This window comes from Syngnathus typhle, linkage group LG6 (genome assembly GCF_033458585.1).
Source record: "Syngnathus typhle isolate RoL2023-S1 ecotype Sweden linkage group LG6, RoL_Styp_1.0, whole genome shotgun sequence".
In the NCBI taxonomy this organism is placed as follows: Eukaryota; Metazoa; Chordata; class Actinopteri; order Syngnathiformes; family Syngnathidae; genus Syngnathus; species Syngnathus typhle.
The window spans coordinates 14,380,972-14,394,136 of record NC_083743.1 but is presented as its reverse complement, the minus strand read 5'-3'; the positions used below and the strand labels follow the sequence as shown (position 1 = coordinate 14,394,136).

Here is a 13,165-nt window from a genome sequence, read left to right as displayed (position 1 = left end):
GTTTCTGAAAGCTGTAAGTGCTTCTCGTTGGGGTAGTCTTGCTGACTTCCCAATCTACCATTGGTCCAAATTTAAGTTCAATGAAATGTCTTGACCCCAACCAAGCTAAATTGTCAGCAAGATTACTCGAACCGAAGCACTCACCCGTGTTCTGAAAGCGGTAAGTGCTTCTCGTTGGGGTAGTTCTGTTGGTTCTTCCTTCTACCACGATTGTTTAATTTAATGTCTTGACCTCAACCAAGTTGAGCATGCTAATATGTCAGCAAGATTACTCAAACTCGCTTGCGTTCTGAAAGCAGTAAGTGCTTCTCTTTGAACTTTCCAAACTGTCTTTTCAAAAGTTGATGATATCAAATCATGACCACGTCAAACGGAGGCCTTGACGATTTTCCTGTCCCACAACCTATTGTCGGGAGTTTCAGCATTCATTTGCAATAGCATGACGTTCTTGGTCATTAACACACCCCAAGCAATTGTACTGACTGGGATTTTTACTGCAGTAAGTGCTTTTGTTGGGGTATTGTTGCTGCACAAACATCAAGTTCCCGGCCCTTGGGACATGGTGGGAACTCAATTCCTGGATGATTTTTGCTGCTTTTGCATTACTGAAAAATACTCGCGTAGTCACTTTGTGATGACCTCAAATTGAAACACCAATGTTTTTCTTTTCACAAGTGCTTCCTTTTGGGGTTGTCGCGGCAGTGAATTTCTCAGAAAACAGCTGTTCCCACTGATAACGATTGCATGAATTGACAACGATTATAGCCATTCATTAACCCCAATACATTCCTGACGTCACATCATCCCTTTGACATTTAAATACGTGAAAGGCGGAGTTCAGTTTCAATGGCTGAAATTTGTATTTAAGAAGACTGCACAACTTCTCTACCCAAGGAAGCAGGAAGAGGTTTGACGTGGCAGGTATGGTCCATCAGGGAACTGGCAATGCTCATAAGAAGTGTTAGGATACGGATTTTAGCTATTGATCTGACTCCAAATTGTGATCAACACTTAACACAAAAATTGCTATGTTCTAATCCACACACTGGCGCACCTAACAATTTTGCGAGTTCGTTCTGTCAAAGAGAAGACCAGTAGATCAATCAGACCGAATTTACCAATTGTTTAATCTTGACAAAGCAAGCTAATACAGGCGCCTGGGTCTTTGGGTCCTTAACACAAAAACTCGTGTGCCTTCGTGACCAGAAAGACGACACATTCTTCCGGGTTGCCCAGTTTTAAAGAAACACAATATGAATATTCAAACATGCAAAAGATTGTGTGGTGATTGGTCGATGGTCTGTGGTCATCTCCTCCTCGTTTGGGTTTTCCCCTGCTCAGCACAGGTGTCTGGACCACAAAGACGAGTTGTTTTTCGCGTTCCCATCGGCCTTGAGATATGCTCCCTTTCCGGACCTCCTGTTCCACAATACTTTGAAGAAAACAAATTCATGTAGCCTGCACATTCCTTTCCACTTATTAAGCAACCACACTACTACTAGAAATTATATTGATATGGTTATATGTGTCTAACGGAGCCTTAATCAAATGTGTTTGTAAACTGCCGAAAGTACATTTCCCTTTAGAAGGAAGACCTGCACGCCGAGTCCGTTCCATTGACCCAACTCGAACACTTGCTTGAATTTGGAAATAGTAAGTGCTGGTTGTTGGGGCAGTCAGACAGACATGATCGCCATAATTCGTGTCCATAGTGGCACTGTACGGATGTGCCTTTAGAAATTTCCGGGTGAGCATGCTAATACGTCAGCAAGATTACTCAAACCGAAGCACTCACTTGTGTTCTGAAAGCAGTAAGTGCTTCTCGTTGGGGGTAGTCCTGGTGACGTTCCAATCTACCTACCATTGGTCAAAATTGTTCAATGCAATGTCTTGACCCCAACCGAGCTAAATTGTCAGCAAAACTACTAAAACCTTAGCACTCGCCTGTGTTCTGAAAGCAGTAAGTGCTTCTCGTTGGGGTAGTTCTGTTGGTTTTTCCTTCTACCGTCGGTCAAAATCTTTCAATGCAATGTCTTGACCCCAACCAAGCCAAATTGTCAGCAAGATTACTCAAACCTAAGCACTCACTACTTGTGTTCTGAAATCAGTAAGTGCTTCTCGTTGGGGTAGTCCTGGTGACTTTCCAATCGACCATTTGTCAAAATTGTTCAATGTAAAGTCTTGACCCCAAGCAAGCTAAACTGTCAGCAAGACTACTCAAACCTAAGCATTCACCCGTGCTCTGAAAGCAGTAAGTGCTTCTTGTTGGGGTAGTCTTGGTGACTTCCCAATCTACCATTGCACAACTAAACAAAAGGCGGAGTTTAGTTTCAATGGCTGAAATTTGTTTTTAAGAAGATTGCACAACTTCTCTACCCAAGGAAGCGCGAGGAAGTTTGACGTGGCAGGTATGTCCATCGGGGAATTGCTCCTGCTCTCCAAGTCCGTTGCATTGGCCCAACTCGAACACTGGCTTGAATCTGAAAATAGTAAGTGCTACTTGTTGGGGCAGTCAGACAGACAGACATGATCGCCATGATTTGCGTCCATTGTGGCACTATATGGATGTGATCTGGACCATATAGAATGAGGGGAAACAACTGTGTTTTAGAAATTCCCAGTTGAGCATGCTAAGTTGTCAGCAAGATTACTCAAACCGAAGCACTCACTTGTGTTCTGAAAGCAGTAAGTGCTTCTCGTTGGGGGTAGTCCTGGTGACTTTCCAATCTACCATTGGGTAAAATTGTTCAATGTAATGTCTTGACCCCAACCAAGCTAAATTGTCAGCAAGATTACTCAAACCTAAGCATTCACCCGTTCTCTGAAAGCTTCTCTTTAGGGTAGTTCTTCCTTCTACCATTGGTCACAAATGTTCAATTTAATGTCTTGCCCTCAACCGAGTTGAGCATGCTAATATGTCAGCAAGATTACTCCGACCTAAGCACTCAACTTGTGTTCTGAAAGCAGTAAGTGCTTCTCGTTGGGGTAGTCCTGGTGACTCTCCAAGCTACCATTGGTCACAATTGTTCAATTTAATGTCCTGGATGGTATTTGCTGCTTTTGCATTCCTGAAAAATAGTCACGTAGTCAGTCACTTTGTGATGACCTCAAATCGAAACACCAATGTTTTTCTTTTCACAAGTGCTTCCTTTTGGGGTTGTCTCGGCAGTGAATTTCTCAGAAGACAGCGGAAGGAATGGGGTCAAAAAACAGAAATCCTGCGATAGCGCGCTTCCCAAGTCGTGGACCAAATCCAACACAGCTGTTCCCACTGACAGCTATCGCATGAATCGACAACGATTACAGCCATTCATTAACCGCAATACATTCCTGACGTCACATCAGCCCTTTGACATTTATATGCGTGAAAGGCGGAGTTTAGTTTCAATGGCTGAAACGTGTATTTAAGAAGACTGCACAACTTCTCTACCCAAGGAATCAGGAAGAGGTTTGACGTGGCAGGTATGGTCCCATCAGGGAACTGGCAAGACCTCATCTCCAAGTCCGTTGCATTGACCCAACTCGAACACGTGCTTGAATTTGAAAATAGTAAAGTGCTACTTGTTGGGGCAGTCAGACAGACATGATCGCCATGATTTGTCTCCACAGTGGCACTATATGGATGGATGTGCCTTTAGACATTTCCAGGTGAGCAGGCGAATATGTCAGCAAGATTACTCAAACCTAAGCACTCACTTGTGTTCTCAAAGCAGTAAGTGCTTCTCGTTGGGGTGGTCCTGGTGACTTTCCAATCTACCATTGGTCAAAATTGTTCAATGCAATGTCTTGACCCCAACCAAGCTGAATTGTCAGCAAGATGACTCAAACCTAAGCACTCGCCTGTGTTCTGAAAGCAGTAAGTGCTTCTCGTTGGGGTAGTTCTGTTGGTTTTCCTTCTCCCCTTGGTCAAAATTGGTCACTTTAAGGTCTTGACCTCAACCAAGTTGAGCATGCTGATATGTCAGCAAGATTACTCAAACCTAAGCACTCACTTGTGTTCTCGAAGCAGTAAGTGCTTCTCGTTGGGGTAGTCCTGGTGACTTTCCAATCCACCTACCATTGGTCAAAATTGTTCAATGCAATGTCTTGACCGCAACCAAGCTAAATTGTCAGCAAGATTACTCAGACCTAAGCACTCAACTGGTTTCTGAAAGCTGTAAGTGCTTCTCGTTGGGGTAGTCTTGCTGGCTTCCCAATCTACCATTGGTCCAAATTCAAGTTCAATGCAATGTCTTGACCCCAACCAAGCTAAATTGTCAGCAAGATTACTCGAACCGAAGCACTCACCCGTGTTCTGAAAGCGGTAAGTGCTTCTCGTTGGGGTAGTTCTGTTGGTTCTTCCTTCTACCACGATTGTTTAATTTAATGTCTTGACCTCAACCAAGTTGAGCATGCTAATATGTCAGCAAGATTACTCAAACTCGCTTGCGTTCTGAAAGCAGTAAGTGCTTCTCTTTGAACTTTCCAAACTGTCTTTTCAAAAGTTGATGATATCAAATCATGACCACGTCAAACGGAGGCCTTGACGATTTTCCTGTCCCACAACCTATTGTCGGGAGTTTCAGCATTCATTTGCAATAGCATGACGTTCTTGGTCATTAACACACCCCAAGCAATTGTACTGACTGGGATTTTTACTGCAGTAAGTGCTTTTGTTGGGGTATTGTTGCTGCACAAACATCAAGTTCCCGGCCCTTGGGACATGGTGGGAACTCAATTCCTGGATGATTTTTGCTGCTTTTGCATGACTGAAAAATACTCGCGTAGTCACTTTGTGATGACCTCAAATTGAAACACCAATGTTTTTCTTTTCACAAGTGCTTCCTTTTGGGGTTGTCGCGGCAGTGAATTTCTCAGAAAACAGCTGTTCCCACTGATAACGATCGCATGAATTGACAACGATTATAGCCATTCATTAACCCCAATACATTCCTGACGTCACATCATCCCTTTGACATTTAAATGCGTGAAAGGCGGAGTTCAGTTTCAATGGCTGAAATTTGTATTTAAGAAGACTGCACAACTTCTCTACCCAAGGAAGCAGGAAGAGGTTTGACGTGGCAGGTATGGTCCATCAGGGAACTGGCAATGCTCATAAGAAGGAAGACCTGCACGCCGAGTCCGTTGCATTGACCCAACTCGAACACTTGCTTGAATTTGGAAATAGTAAGTGCTGGTTGTTGGGGCAGTCAGACAGACATGATCGCCATGATTCGTGTCCATAGTGGCACTGTACGGATGTGCCTTTAGAAATTTCCGGGTGAGCATGCTAATACGTCAGCAAGATTACTCAAACCGAAGCACTCACTTGTGTTCTGAAAGCAGTAAGTGCTTCTCGTTGGGGGTAGTCCTGGTGACGTTCCAATCTACCTACCATTGGTCAAAATTGTTCAATGCAATGTCTTGACCCCAACCAAGCTAAATTGTCAGCAAAACTACTCAAACCTAAGCACTCACCTGTGTTCTGAAAGCAGTAAGTGCTTCTCGTTGGGGTAGTTCTGTTGGTTTTTCCTTCTACCGTCGGTCAAAATCGTTCAATGCAATGTCTTGACCCCAACCAAGCCAAATTGTCAGCAAGATTACTCAAACCTAAGCACTCACTACTTGTGTTCTGAAATCAGTAAGTGCTTCTCGTTGGGGTAGTCCTGGTGACTTTCCAATCGAGCATTTGTCAAAATTGTTCAATGTAATGTCTTGACCCCAAGCAAGCTAAACTGTCAGCAAGACTACTCAAACCTAAGCATTCACCCGTGCTCTGAAAGCAGTAAGTGCTTCTTGTTGGAGTAGTCTTGGTGACTTCCCAATCTACCATTGACGATTTTCCTGTCCCACAACCTATTGTCGGGAGTTTCAGCATTCATTTGCAATAGCATGACGTTCTTGGTCATTAACACACCCCAAGCAATTGTACTGACTGGGATTTTTACTGCAGTAAGTGCTTTTGTTGGGGTATTGTTGCTGCACAAACATCAAGTTCCCGGCCCTTGGGACATGGTGGGAACTCAATTCCTGGATGATTTTTGCTGCTTTTGCATTACTGAAAAATACTCGCGTAGTCACTTTGTGATGACCTCAAATTGAAACACCAATGTTTTTCTTTTCACAAGTGCTTCCTTTTGGGGTTGTCGCGGCAGTGAATTTCTCAGAAAACAGCTGTTCCCACTGATAACGATCGCATGAATTGACAACGATTATAGCCATTCATTAACCCCAATACATTCCTGACGTCACATCATCCCTTTGACATTTAAATGCGTGAAAGGCGGAGTTCAGTTTCAATGGCTGAAATTTGTATTTAAGAAGACTGCACAACTTCTCTACCCAAGGAAGCAGGAAGAGGTTTGACGTGGCAGGTATGGTCCATCAGGGAACTGGCAATGCTCATAAGAAGGAAGACCTGCACGCCGAGTCCGTTCCATTGACCCAACTCGAACACTTGCTTGAATTTGGAAATAGTAAGTGCTGCTTGTTGGGGCAGTCAGACAGACATGATCGCCATGATTCGTGTCCATAGTGGCACTGTACGGATGTGCCTTTAGAAATTTCCGGGTGAGCATGCTAATACGTCAGCAAGATTACTCAAACCGAAGCACTCACTTGTGTTCTGAAAGCAGTAAGTGCTTCTCGTTGGGGGTAGTCCTGGTGACGTTCCAATCTACCTACCATTGGTCAAAATTGTTCAATGCAATGTCTTGACCCCAACCAAGCTAAATTGTCAGCAAAACTACTCAAACCTAAGCACTCACCTGTGTTCTGAAAGCAGTAAGTGCTTCTCGTTGGGGTAGTTCTGTTGGTTTTTCCTTCTACCGTCGGTCAAAATCGTTCAATGCAATGTCTTGACCCCAACCAAGCCAAATTGTCAGCAAGATTACTCAAACCTAAGCACTCACTACTTGTGTTCTGAAATCAGTAAGTGCTTCTCGTTGGGGTAGTCCTGGTGACTTTCCAATCGAGCATTTGTCAAAATTGTTCAATGTAATGTCTTGACCCCAAGCAAGCTAAACTGTCAGCAAGACTACTCAAACCTAAGCATTCACCCGTGCTCTGAAAGCAGTAAGTGCTTCTTGTTGGGGTAGTCTTGGTGACTTCCCAATCTACCATTTGTCAAAATTGTTCAATGTAATGTCTTGACCCCAAGCAAGCTAAACTGTCAGCAAGACTACTCAAACCTAAGCATTCACCCGTGCTCTGAAAGCAGTAAGTGCTTCTTGTTGGGGTAGTCTTGGTGACTTCCCAATCTACCATTGCACAACTAAACAAAAGGCGGAGTTTAGTTTCAATGGCTGAAATTTGTATTTAAGAAGATTGCACAACTTCTCTACCCAAGGAAGCGCGAGGAAGTTTGACGTGGCAGGTATGTCCATCAGGGAACTGGTAATGCTCATAGGAAGGAAGACCTGCTCTCCAAGTCCGTTGCATTGACCCAACTCGAACACTGGCTTGAATTTGAAAATAGTAAGTGCTACTTGTTGGGGCAGTCAGACAGACATGATCGCCACGATTTGCGTCCATTGTGGCACTATATGGATGTGATCTGGACCATATAGAATGAGGGGAAACAACTGTATTTTAGAAATTCCCAGTTGAGCATGCTAAGTTGTCAGCAAGATTACTCAAACCGAAGCACTCACTTGTGTTCTGAAAGCAGTAAGTGCTTCTCGTTGGGGGTAGTCCTGGTGACTTTCCAATCTACCATTGGGTAAAATTGTTCAATGCAATGTCTTGACCGCAACCAAGCTAAATTGTCAGCAAGATTACTCAGACCTAAGCACTCAACTGGTTTCTGAAAGCTGTAAGTGCTTCTCGTTGGGGTAGTCTTGCTGGCTTCCCAATCTACCATTGGTCCAAATTCAAGTTCAATGCAATGTCTTGACCCCAACCAAGCTAAATTGTCAGCAAGATTACTCGAACCGAAGCACTCACCCGTGTTCTGAAAGCGGTAAGTGCTTCTCGTTGGGGTAGTTCTGTTGGTTCTTCCTTCTACCACGATTGTTTAATTTAATGTCTTGACCTCAACCAAGTTGAGCATGCTAATATGTCAGCAAGATTACTCAAACTCGCTTGCGTTCTGAAAGCAGTAAGTGCTTCTCTTTGAACTTTCCAAACTGTCTTTTCAAAAGTTGATGATATCAAATCATGACCACGTCAAACGGAGGCCTTGACGATTTTCCTGTCCCACAACCTATTGTCGGGAGTTTCAGCATTCATTTGCAATAGCATGACGTTCTTGGTCATTAACACACCCCAAGCAATTGTACTGACTGGGATTTTTACTGCAGTAAGTGCTTTTGTTGGGGTATTGTTGCTGCACAAACATCAAGTTCCCGGCTTGGGACATGGTGGGAACTCAATTCCTGGATGATTTTGGCTGCTTTTGCATTACTGAAAAATACTCGCGTAGTCACTTTGTGATGACCTCAAATTGAAACACCAATGTTTTTCTTTTCACAAGTGCTTCCTTTTGGGGTTGTCGCGGCAGTGAATTTCTCAGAAAACAGCTGTTCCCACTGATAACGATCGCATGAATTGACAACGATTATAGCCATTCATTAACCCCAATACATTCCTGACGTCACATCATCCCTTTGACATTTAAATGCGTGAAAGGCGGAGTTCAGTTTCAATGGCTGAAATTTGTATTTAAGAAGACTGCACAACTTCTCTACCCAAGGAAGCAGGAAGAAGTTTGACGTGGCAGGTATGGTCCATCAGGGAACTGGCAATGCTCATAAGAAGGAAGACCTGCACGCCGAGTCCGTTGCATTGACCCAACTCGAACACTTGCTTGAATTTGGAAATAGTAAGTGCTGGTTGTTGGGGCAGTCAGACAGACATGATCGCCATGATTCGTGTCCATAGTGGCACTGTACGGATGTGCCTTTAGAAATTTCCGGGTGAGCATGCTAATACGTCAGCAAGATTACTCAAACCGAAGCACTCACTTGTGTTCTGAAAGCAGTAAGTGCTTCTCGTTGGGGGTAGTCCTGGTGACGTTCCAATCTACCTACCATTGGTCAAAATTGTTCAATGCAATGTCTTGACCCCAACCAAGCTAAATTGTCAGCAAAACTACTCAAACCTAAGCACTCACCTGTGTTCTGAAAGCAGTAAGTGCTTCTCGTTGGGGTAGTTCTGTTGGTTTTTCCTTCTACCGTCGGTCAAAATCGTTCAATGCAATGTCTTGACCCCAACCAAGCCAAATTGTCAGCAAGATTACTCAAACCTAAGCACTCACTACTTGTGTTCTGAAATCAGTAAGTGCTTCTCGTTGGGGTAGTCCTGGTGACTTTCCAATCGAGCATTTGTCAAAATTGTTCAATGTAATGTCTTGACCCCAAGCAAGCTAAACTGTCAGCAAGACTACTCAAACCAAAGCATTCACCCGTGCTCTGAAAGCAGTAAGTGCTTCTTGTTGGGGTAGTCTTGGTGACTTCCCAATCTACCATTTGTCGAAATTGTTCAATGTAATGTCTTGACCCCAAGCAAGCTAAACTGTCACCAAGACTACTCAAACCTAAGCATTCACCCGTGCTCTGAAAGCAGTAAGTGCTTCTTGTTGGGGTAGTCTTGGTGACTTCCCAATCTACCATTGCACAACTAAACAAAAGGCGGAGTTTAGTTTCAATGGCTGAAATTTGTATTTAAGAAGATTGCACAACTTCTCTACCCAAGGAAGCGCGAGGAAGTTTGACGTGGCAGGTATGTCCATCAGGGAACTGGTAATGCTCATAGGAAGGAAGACCTGCTCTCCAAGTCCGTTGCATTGACCCAACTCGAACACTGGCTTGAATTTGAAAATAGTAAGTGCTACTTGTTGGGGCAGTCAGACAGACATGATCGCCACGATTTGCGTCCATTGTGGCACTATATGGATGTGATCTGGACCATATAGAATGAGGGGAAACAACTGTATTTTAGAAATTCCCAGTTGAGCATGCTAAGTTGTCAGCAAGATTACTCAAACCGAAGCACTCACTTGTGTTCTGAAAGCAGTAAGTGCTTCTCGTTGGGGGTAGTCCTGGTGACTTTCCAATCTACCATTGGGTAAAATTGTTCAATGCAATGTCTTGACCGCAACCAAGCTAAATTGTCAGCAAGATTACTCAGACCTAAGCACTCAACTGGTTTCTGAAAGCTGTAAGTGCTTCTCGTTGGGGTAGTCTTGCTGACTTCCCAATCTACCATTGGTCCAAATTTAAGTTCAATGCAATGTCTTGACCCCAACCAAGCTAAATTGTCAGCAAGATTACTCGAACCGAAGCACTCACCCGTGTTCTGAAAGCGGTAAGTGCTTCTCGTTGGGGTAGTTCTGTTGGTTCTTCCTTCTACCACGATTGTTTAATTTAATGTCTTGACCTCAACCAAGTTGAGCATGCTAATATGTCAGCAAGATTACTCAAACTCGCTTGCGTTCTGAAAGCAGTAAGTGCTTCTCTTTGAACTTTCCAAACTGTCTTTTCAAAAGTTGATGATATCAAATCATGACCACGTCAAACGGAGGCCTTGACGATTTTCCTGTCCCACAACCTATTGTCGGGAGTTTCAGCATTCATTTGCAATAGCATGACGTTCTTGGTCATTAACACACCCCAAGCAATTGTACTGACTGGGATTTTTACTGCAGTAAGTGCTTTTGTTGGGGTATTGTTGCTGCACAAACATCAAGTTCCCGGCCCTTGGGACATGGTGGGAACTCAATTCCTGGATGATTTTTGCTGCTTTTGCATTACTGAAAAATACTCGCGTAGTCACTTTGTGATGACCTCAAATTGAAACACCAATGTTTTTCTTTTCACAAGTGCTTCCTTTTGGGGTTGTCGCGGCAGTGAATTTCTCAGAAAACAGCTGTTCCCACTGATAACGATCGCATGAATTGACAACGATTATAGCCATTCATTAACCCCAATACATTCCTGACGTCACATCATCCCTTTGACATTTAAATGCGTGAAAGGCGGAGTTCAGTTTCAATGGCTGAAATTTGTATTTAAGAAGACTGCACAACTTCTCTACCCAAGGAAGCAGGAAGAGGTTTGACGTGGCAGGTATGGTCCATCAGGGAACTGGCAATGCTCATAAAAAGGAAGACCTGCACGCCGAGTCCGTTCCATTGACCCAACTCGAACACTTGCTTGAATTTGGAAATAGTAAGTGCTGGTTGTTGGGGCAGTCAGACAGACATGATCGCCATAATTCGTGTCCATAGTGGCACTGTACGGATGTGCCTTTAGAAATTTCCGGGTGAGCATGCTAATACGTCAGCAAGATTACTCAAACCGAAGCACTCACTTGTGTTCTGAAAGCAGTAAGCGCTTCTCGTTGGGGGTAGTCCTGGTGACGTTCCAATCTACCTACCATTGGTCAAAATTGTTCAATGCAATGTCTTGACCCCAACCGAGCTAAATTGTCAGCAAAACTACTCAAACCTTAGCACTCGCCTGTGTTCTGAAAGCAGTAAGTGCTTCTCGTTGGGGTAGTTCTGTTGGTTTTTCCTTCTACCGTCGGTCAAAATCTTTCAATGCAATGTCTTGACCCCAACCAAGCCAAATTGTCAGCAAGATTACTCAAACCTAAGCACTCACTACTTGTGTTCTGAAATCAGTAAGTGCTTCTCGTTGGGGTAGTCCTGGTGACACTCCAATCGACCATTTGTCAAAATTGTTCAATGTAAAGTCTTGACCCCAAGCAAGCTAAACTGTCAGCAAGACTACTCAAACCTAAGCATTCACCCGTGCTCTGAAAGCAGTAAGTGCTTCTTGTTGGGGTAGTCTTGGTGACTTCCCAATCTACCATTGCACAACTAAACAAAAGGCGGAGTTTAGTTTCAATGGCTGAAATTTGTTTTTAAGAAGATTGCACAACTTCTCTACCCAAGGAAGCGCGAGGAAGTTTGACGTGGCAGGTATGTCCATCGGGGAATTGCTCCTGCTCTCCAAGTCCGTTGCATTGGCCCAACTCGAACACTGGCTTGAATCTGAAAATAGTAAGTGCTACTTGTTGGGGCAGTCAGACAGACAGACATGATCGCCATGATTTGCGTCCATTGTGGCACTATATGGATGTGATCTGGACCATATAGAATGAGGGGAAACAACTGTGTTTTAGAAATTCCCAGTTGAGCATGCTAAGTTGTCAGCAAGATTACTCAAACCGAAGCACTCACTTGTGTTCTGAAAGCAGTAAGTGCTTCTCGTTGGGGGTAGTCCTGGTGACTTTCCAATCTACCATTGGGTAAAATTGTTCAATGTAATGTCTTGACCCCAACCAAGCTAAATTGTCAGCAAGATTACTCAAACCTAAGCATTCACCCGTTCTCTGAAAGCTTCTCTTTAGGGTAGTTCTTCCTTCTACCATTGGTCACAAATGTTCAATTTAATGTCTTGCCCTCAACCGAGTTGAGCATGCTAATATGTCAGCAAGATTACTCCGACCTAAGCACTCAACTTGTGTTCTGAAAGCAGTAAGTGCTTCTCGTTGGGGTAGTCCTGGTGACTCTCCAAGCTACCATTGGTCACAATTGTTCAATTTAATGTCCTGGATGGTATTTGCTGCTTTTGCATTCCTGAAAAATAGTCACGTAGTCAGTCACTTTGTGATGACCTCAAATCGAAACACCGATGTTTTTCTTTTCACAAGTGCTTCCTTTTGGGGTTGTCTCGGCAGTGAATTTCTCAGAAGACAGCGGAAGGAATGGGGTCAAAAAACAGAAATCCTGCGATAGCGCGCTTCCCAAGTCGTGGACCAAATCCAACACAGCTGTTCCCACTGACAGCTATCGCATGAATCGACAACGATTACAGCCATTCATTAACCGCAATACATTCCTGACGTCACATCAGCCCTTTGACATTTATATGCGTGAAAGGCGGAGTTTAGTTTCAATGGCTGAAACGTGTATTTAAGAAGACTGCACAACTTCTCTACCCAAGGAATCAGGAAGAGGTTTGACGTGGCAGGTATGGTCCCATCAGGGAACTGGCAAGACCTCATCTCCAAGTCCGTTGCATTGACCCAACTCGAACACGTGCTTGAATTTGAAAATAGTAAAGTGCTACTTGTTGGGGCAGTCAGACAGACATGATCGCCATGATTTGTCTCCACAGTGGCACTATATGGATGGATGTGCCTTTAGACATTTCCAGGTGAGCAGGCGAATATGTCAGCA

General features: G+C 43.9%; 1 protein-coding gene across 3 annotated transcripts in view; it reads right to left on the bottom strand.

Annotated features, from left to right (window-relative positions):
* Positions 1-13,165, bottom strand: part of snx19b (sorting nexin 19b) — a 100,969-nt gene that overhangs the window by 64,676 nt on the left and 23,128 nt on the right. Inside the window, exon 12 of one of the 3 annotated variants that reach the window (XM_061279984.1) lies at positions 11,837-11,974. The exons of the other annotated variants lie outside the window; for them this stretch is intronic. Coding sequence (XP_061135968.1) covers positions 11,845-11,974 — 130 coding nt within the window. The 3' untranslated portion in view covers positions 11,837-11,844. Of the gene's footprint in view, positions 1-11,836; positions 11,975-13,165 lie in introns of those variants that run through there. 3 annotated transcript variants of the gene reach the window in all.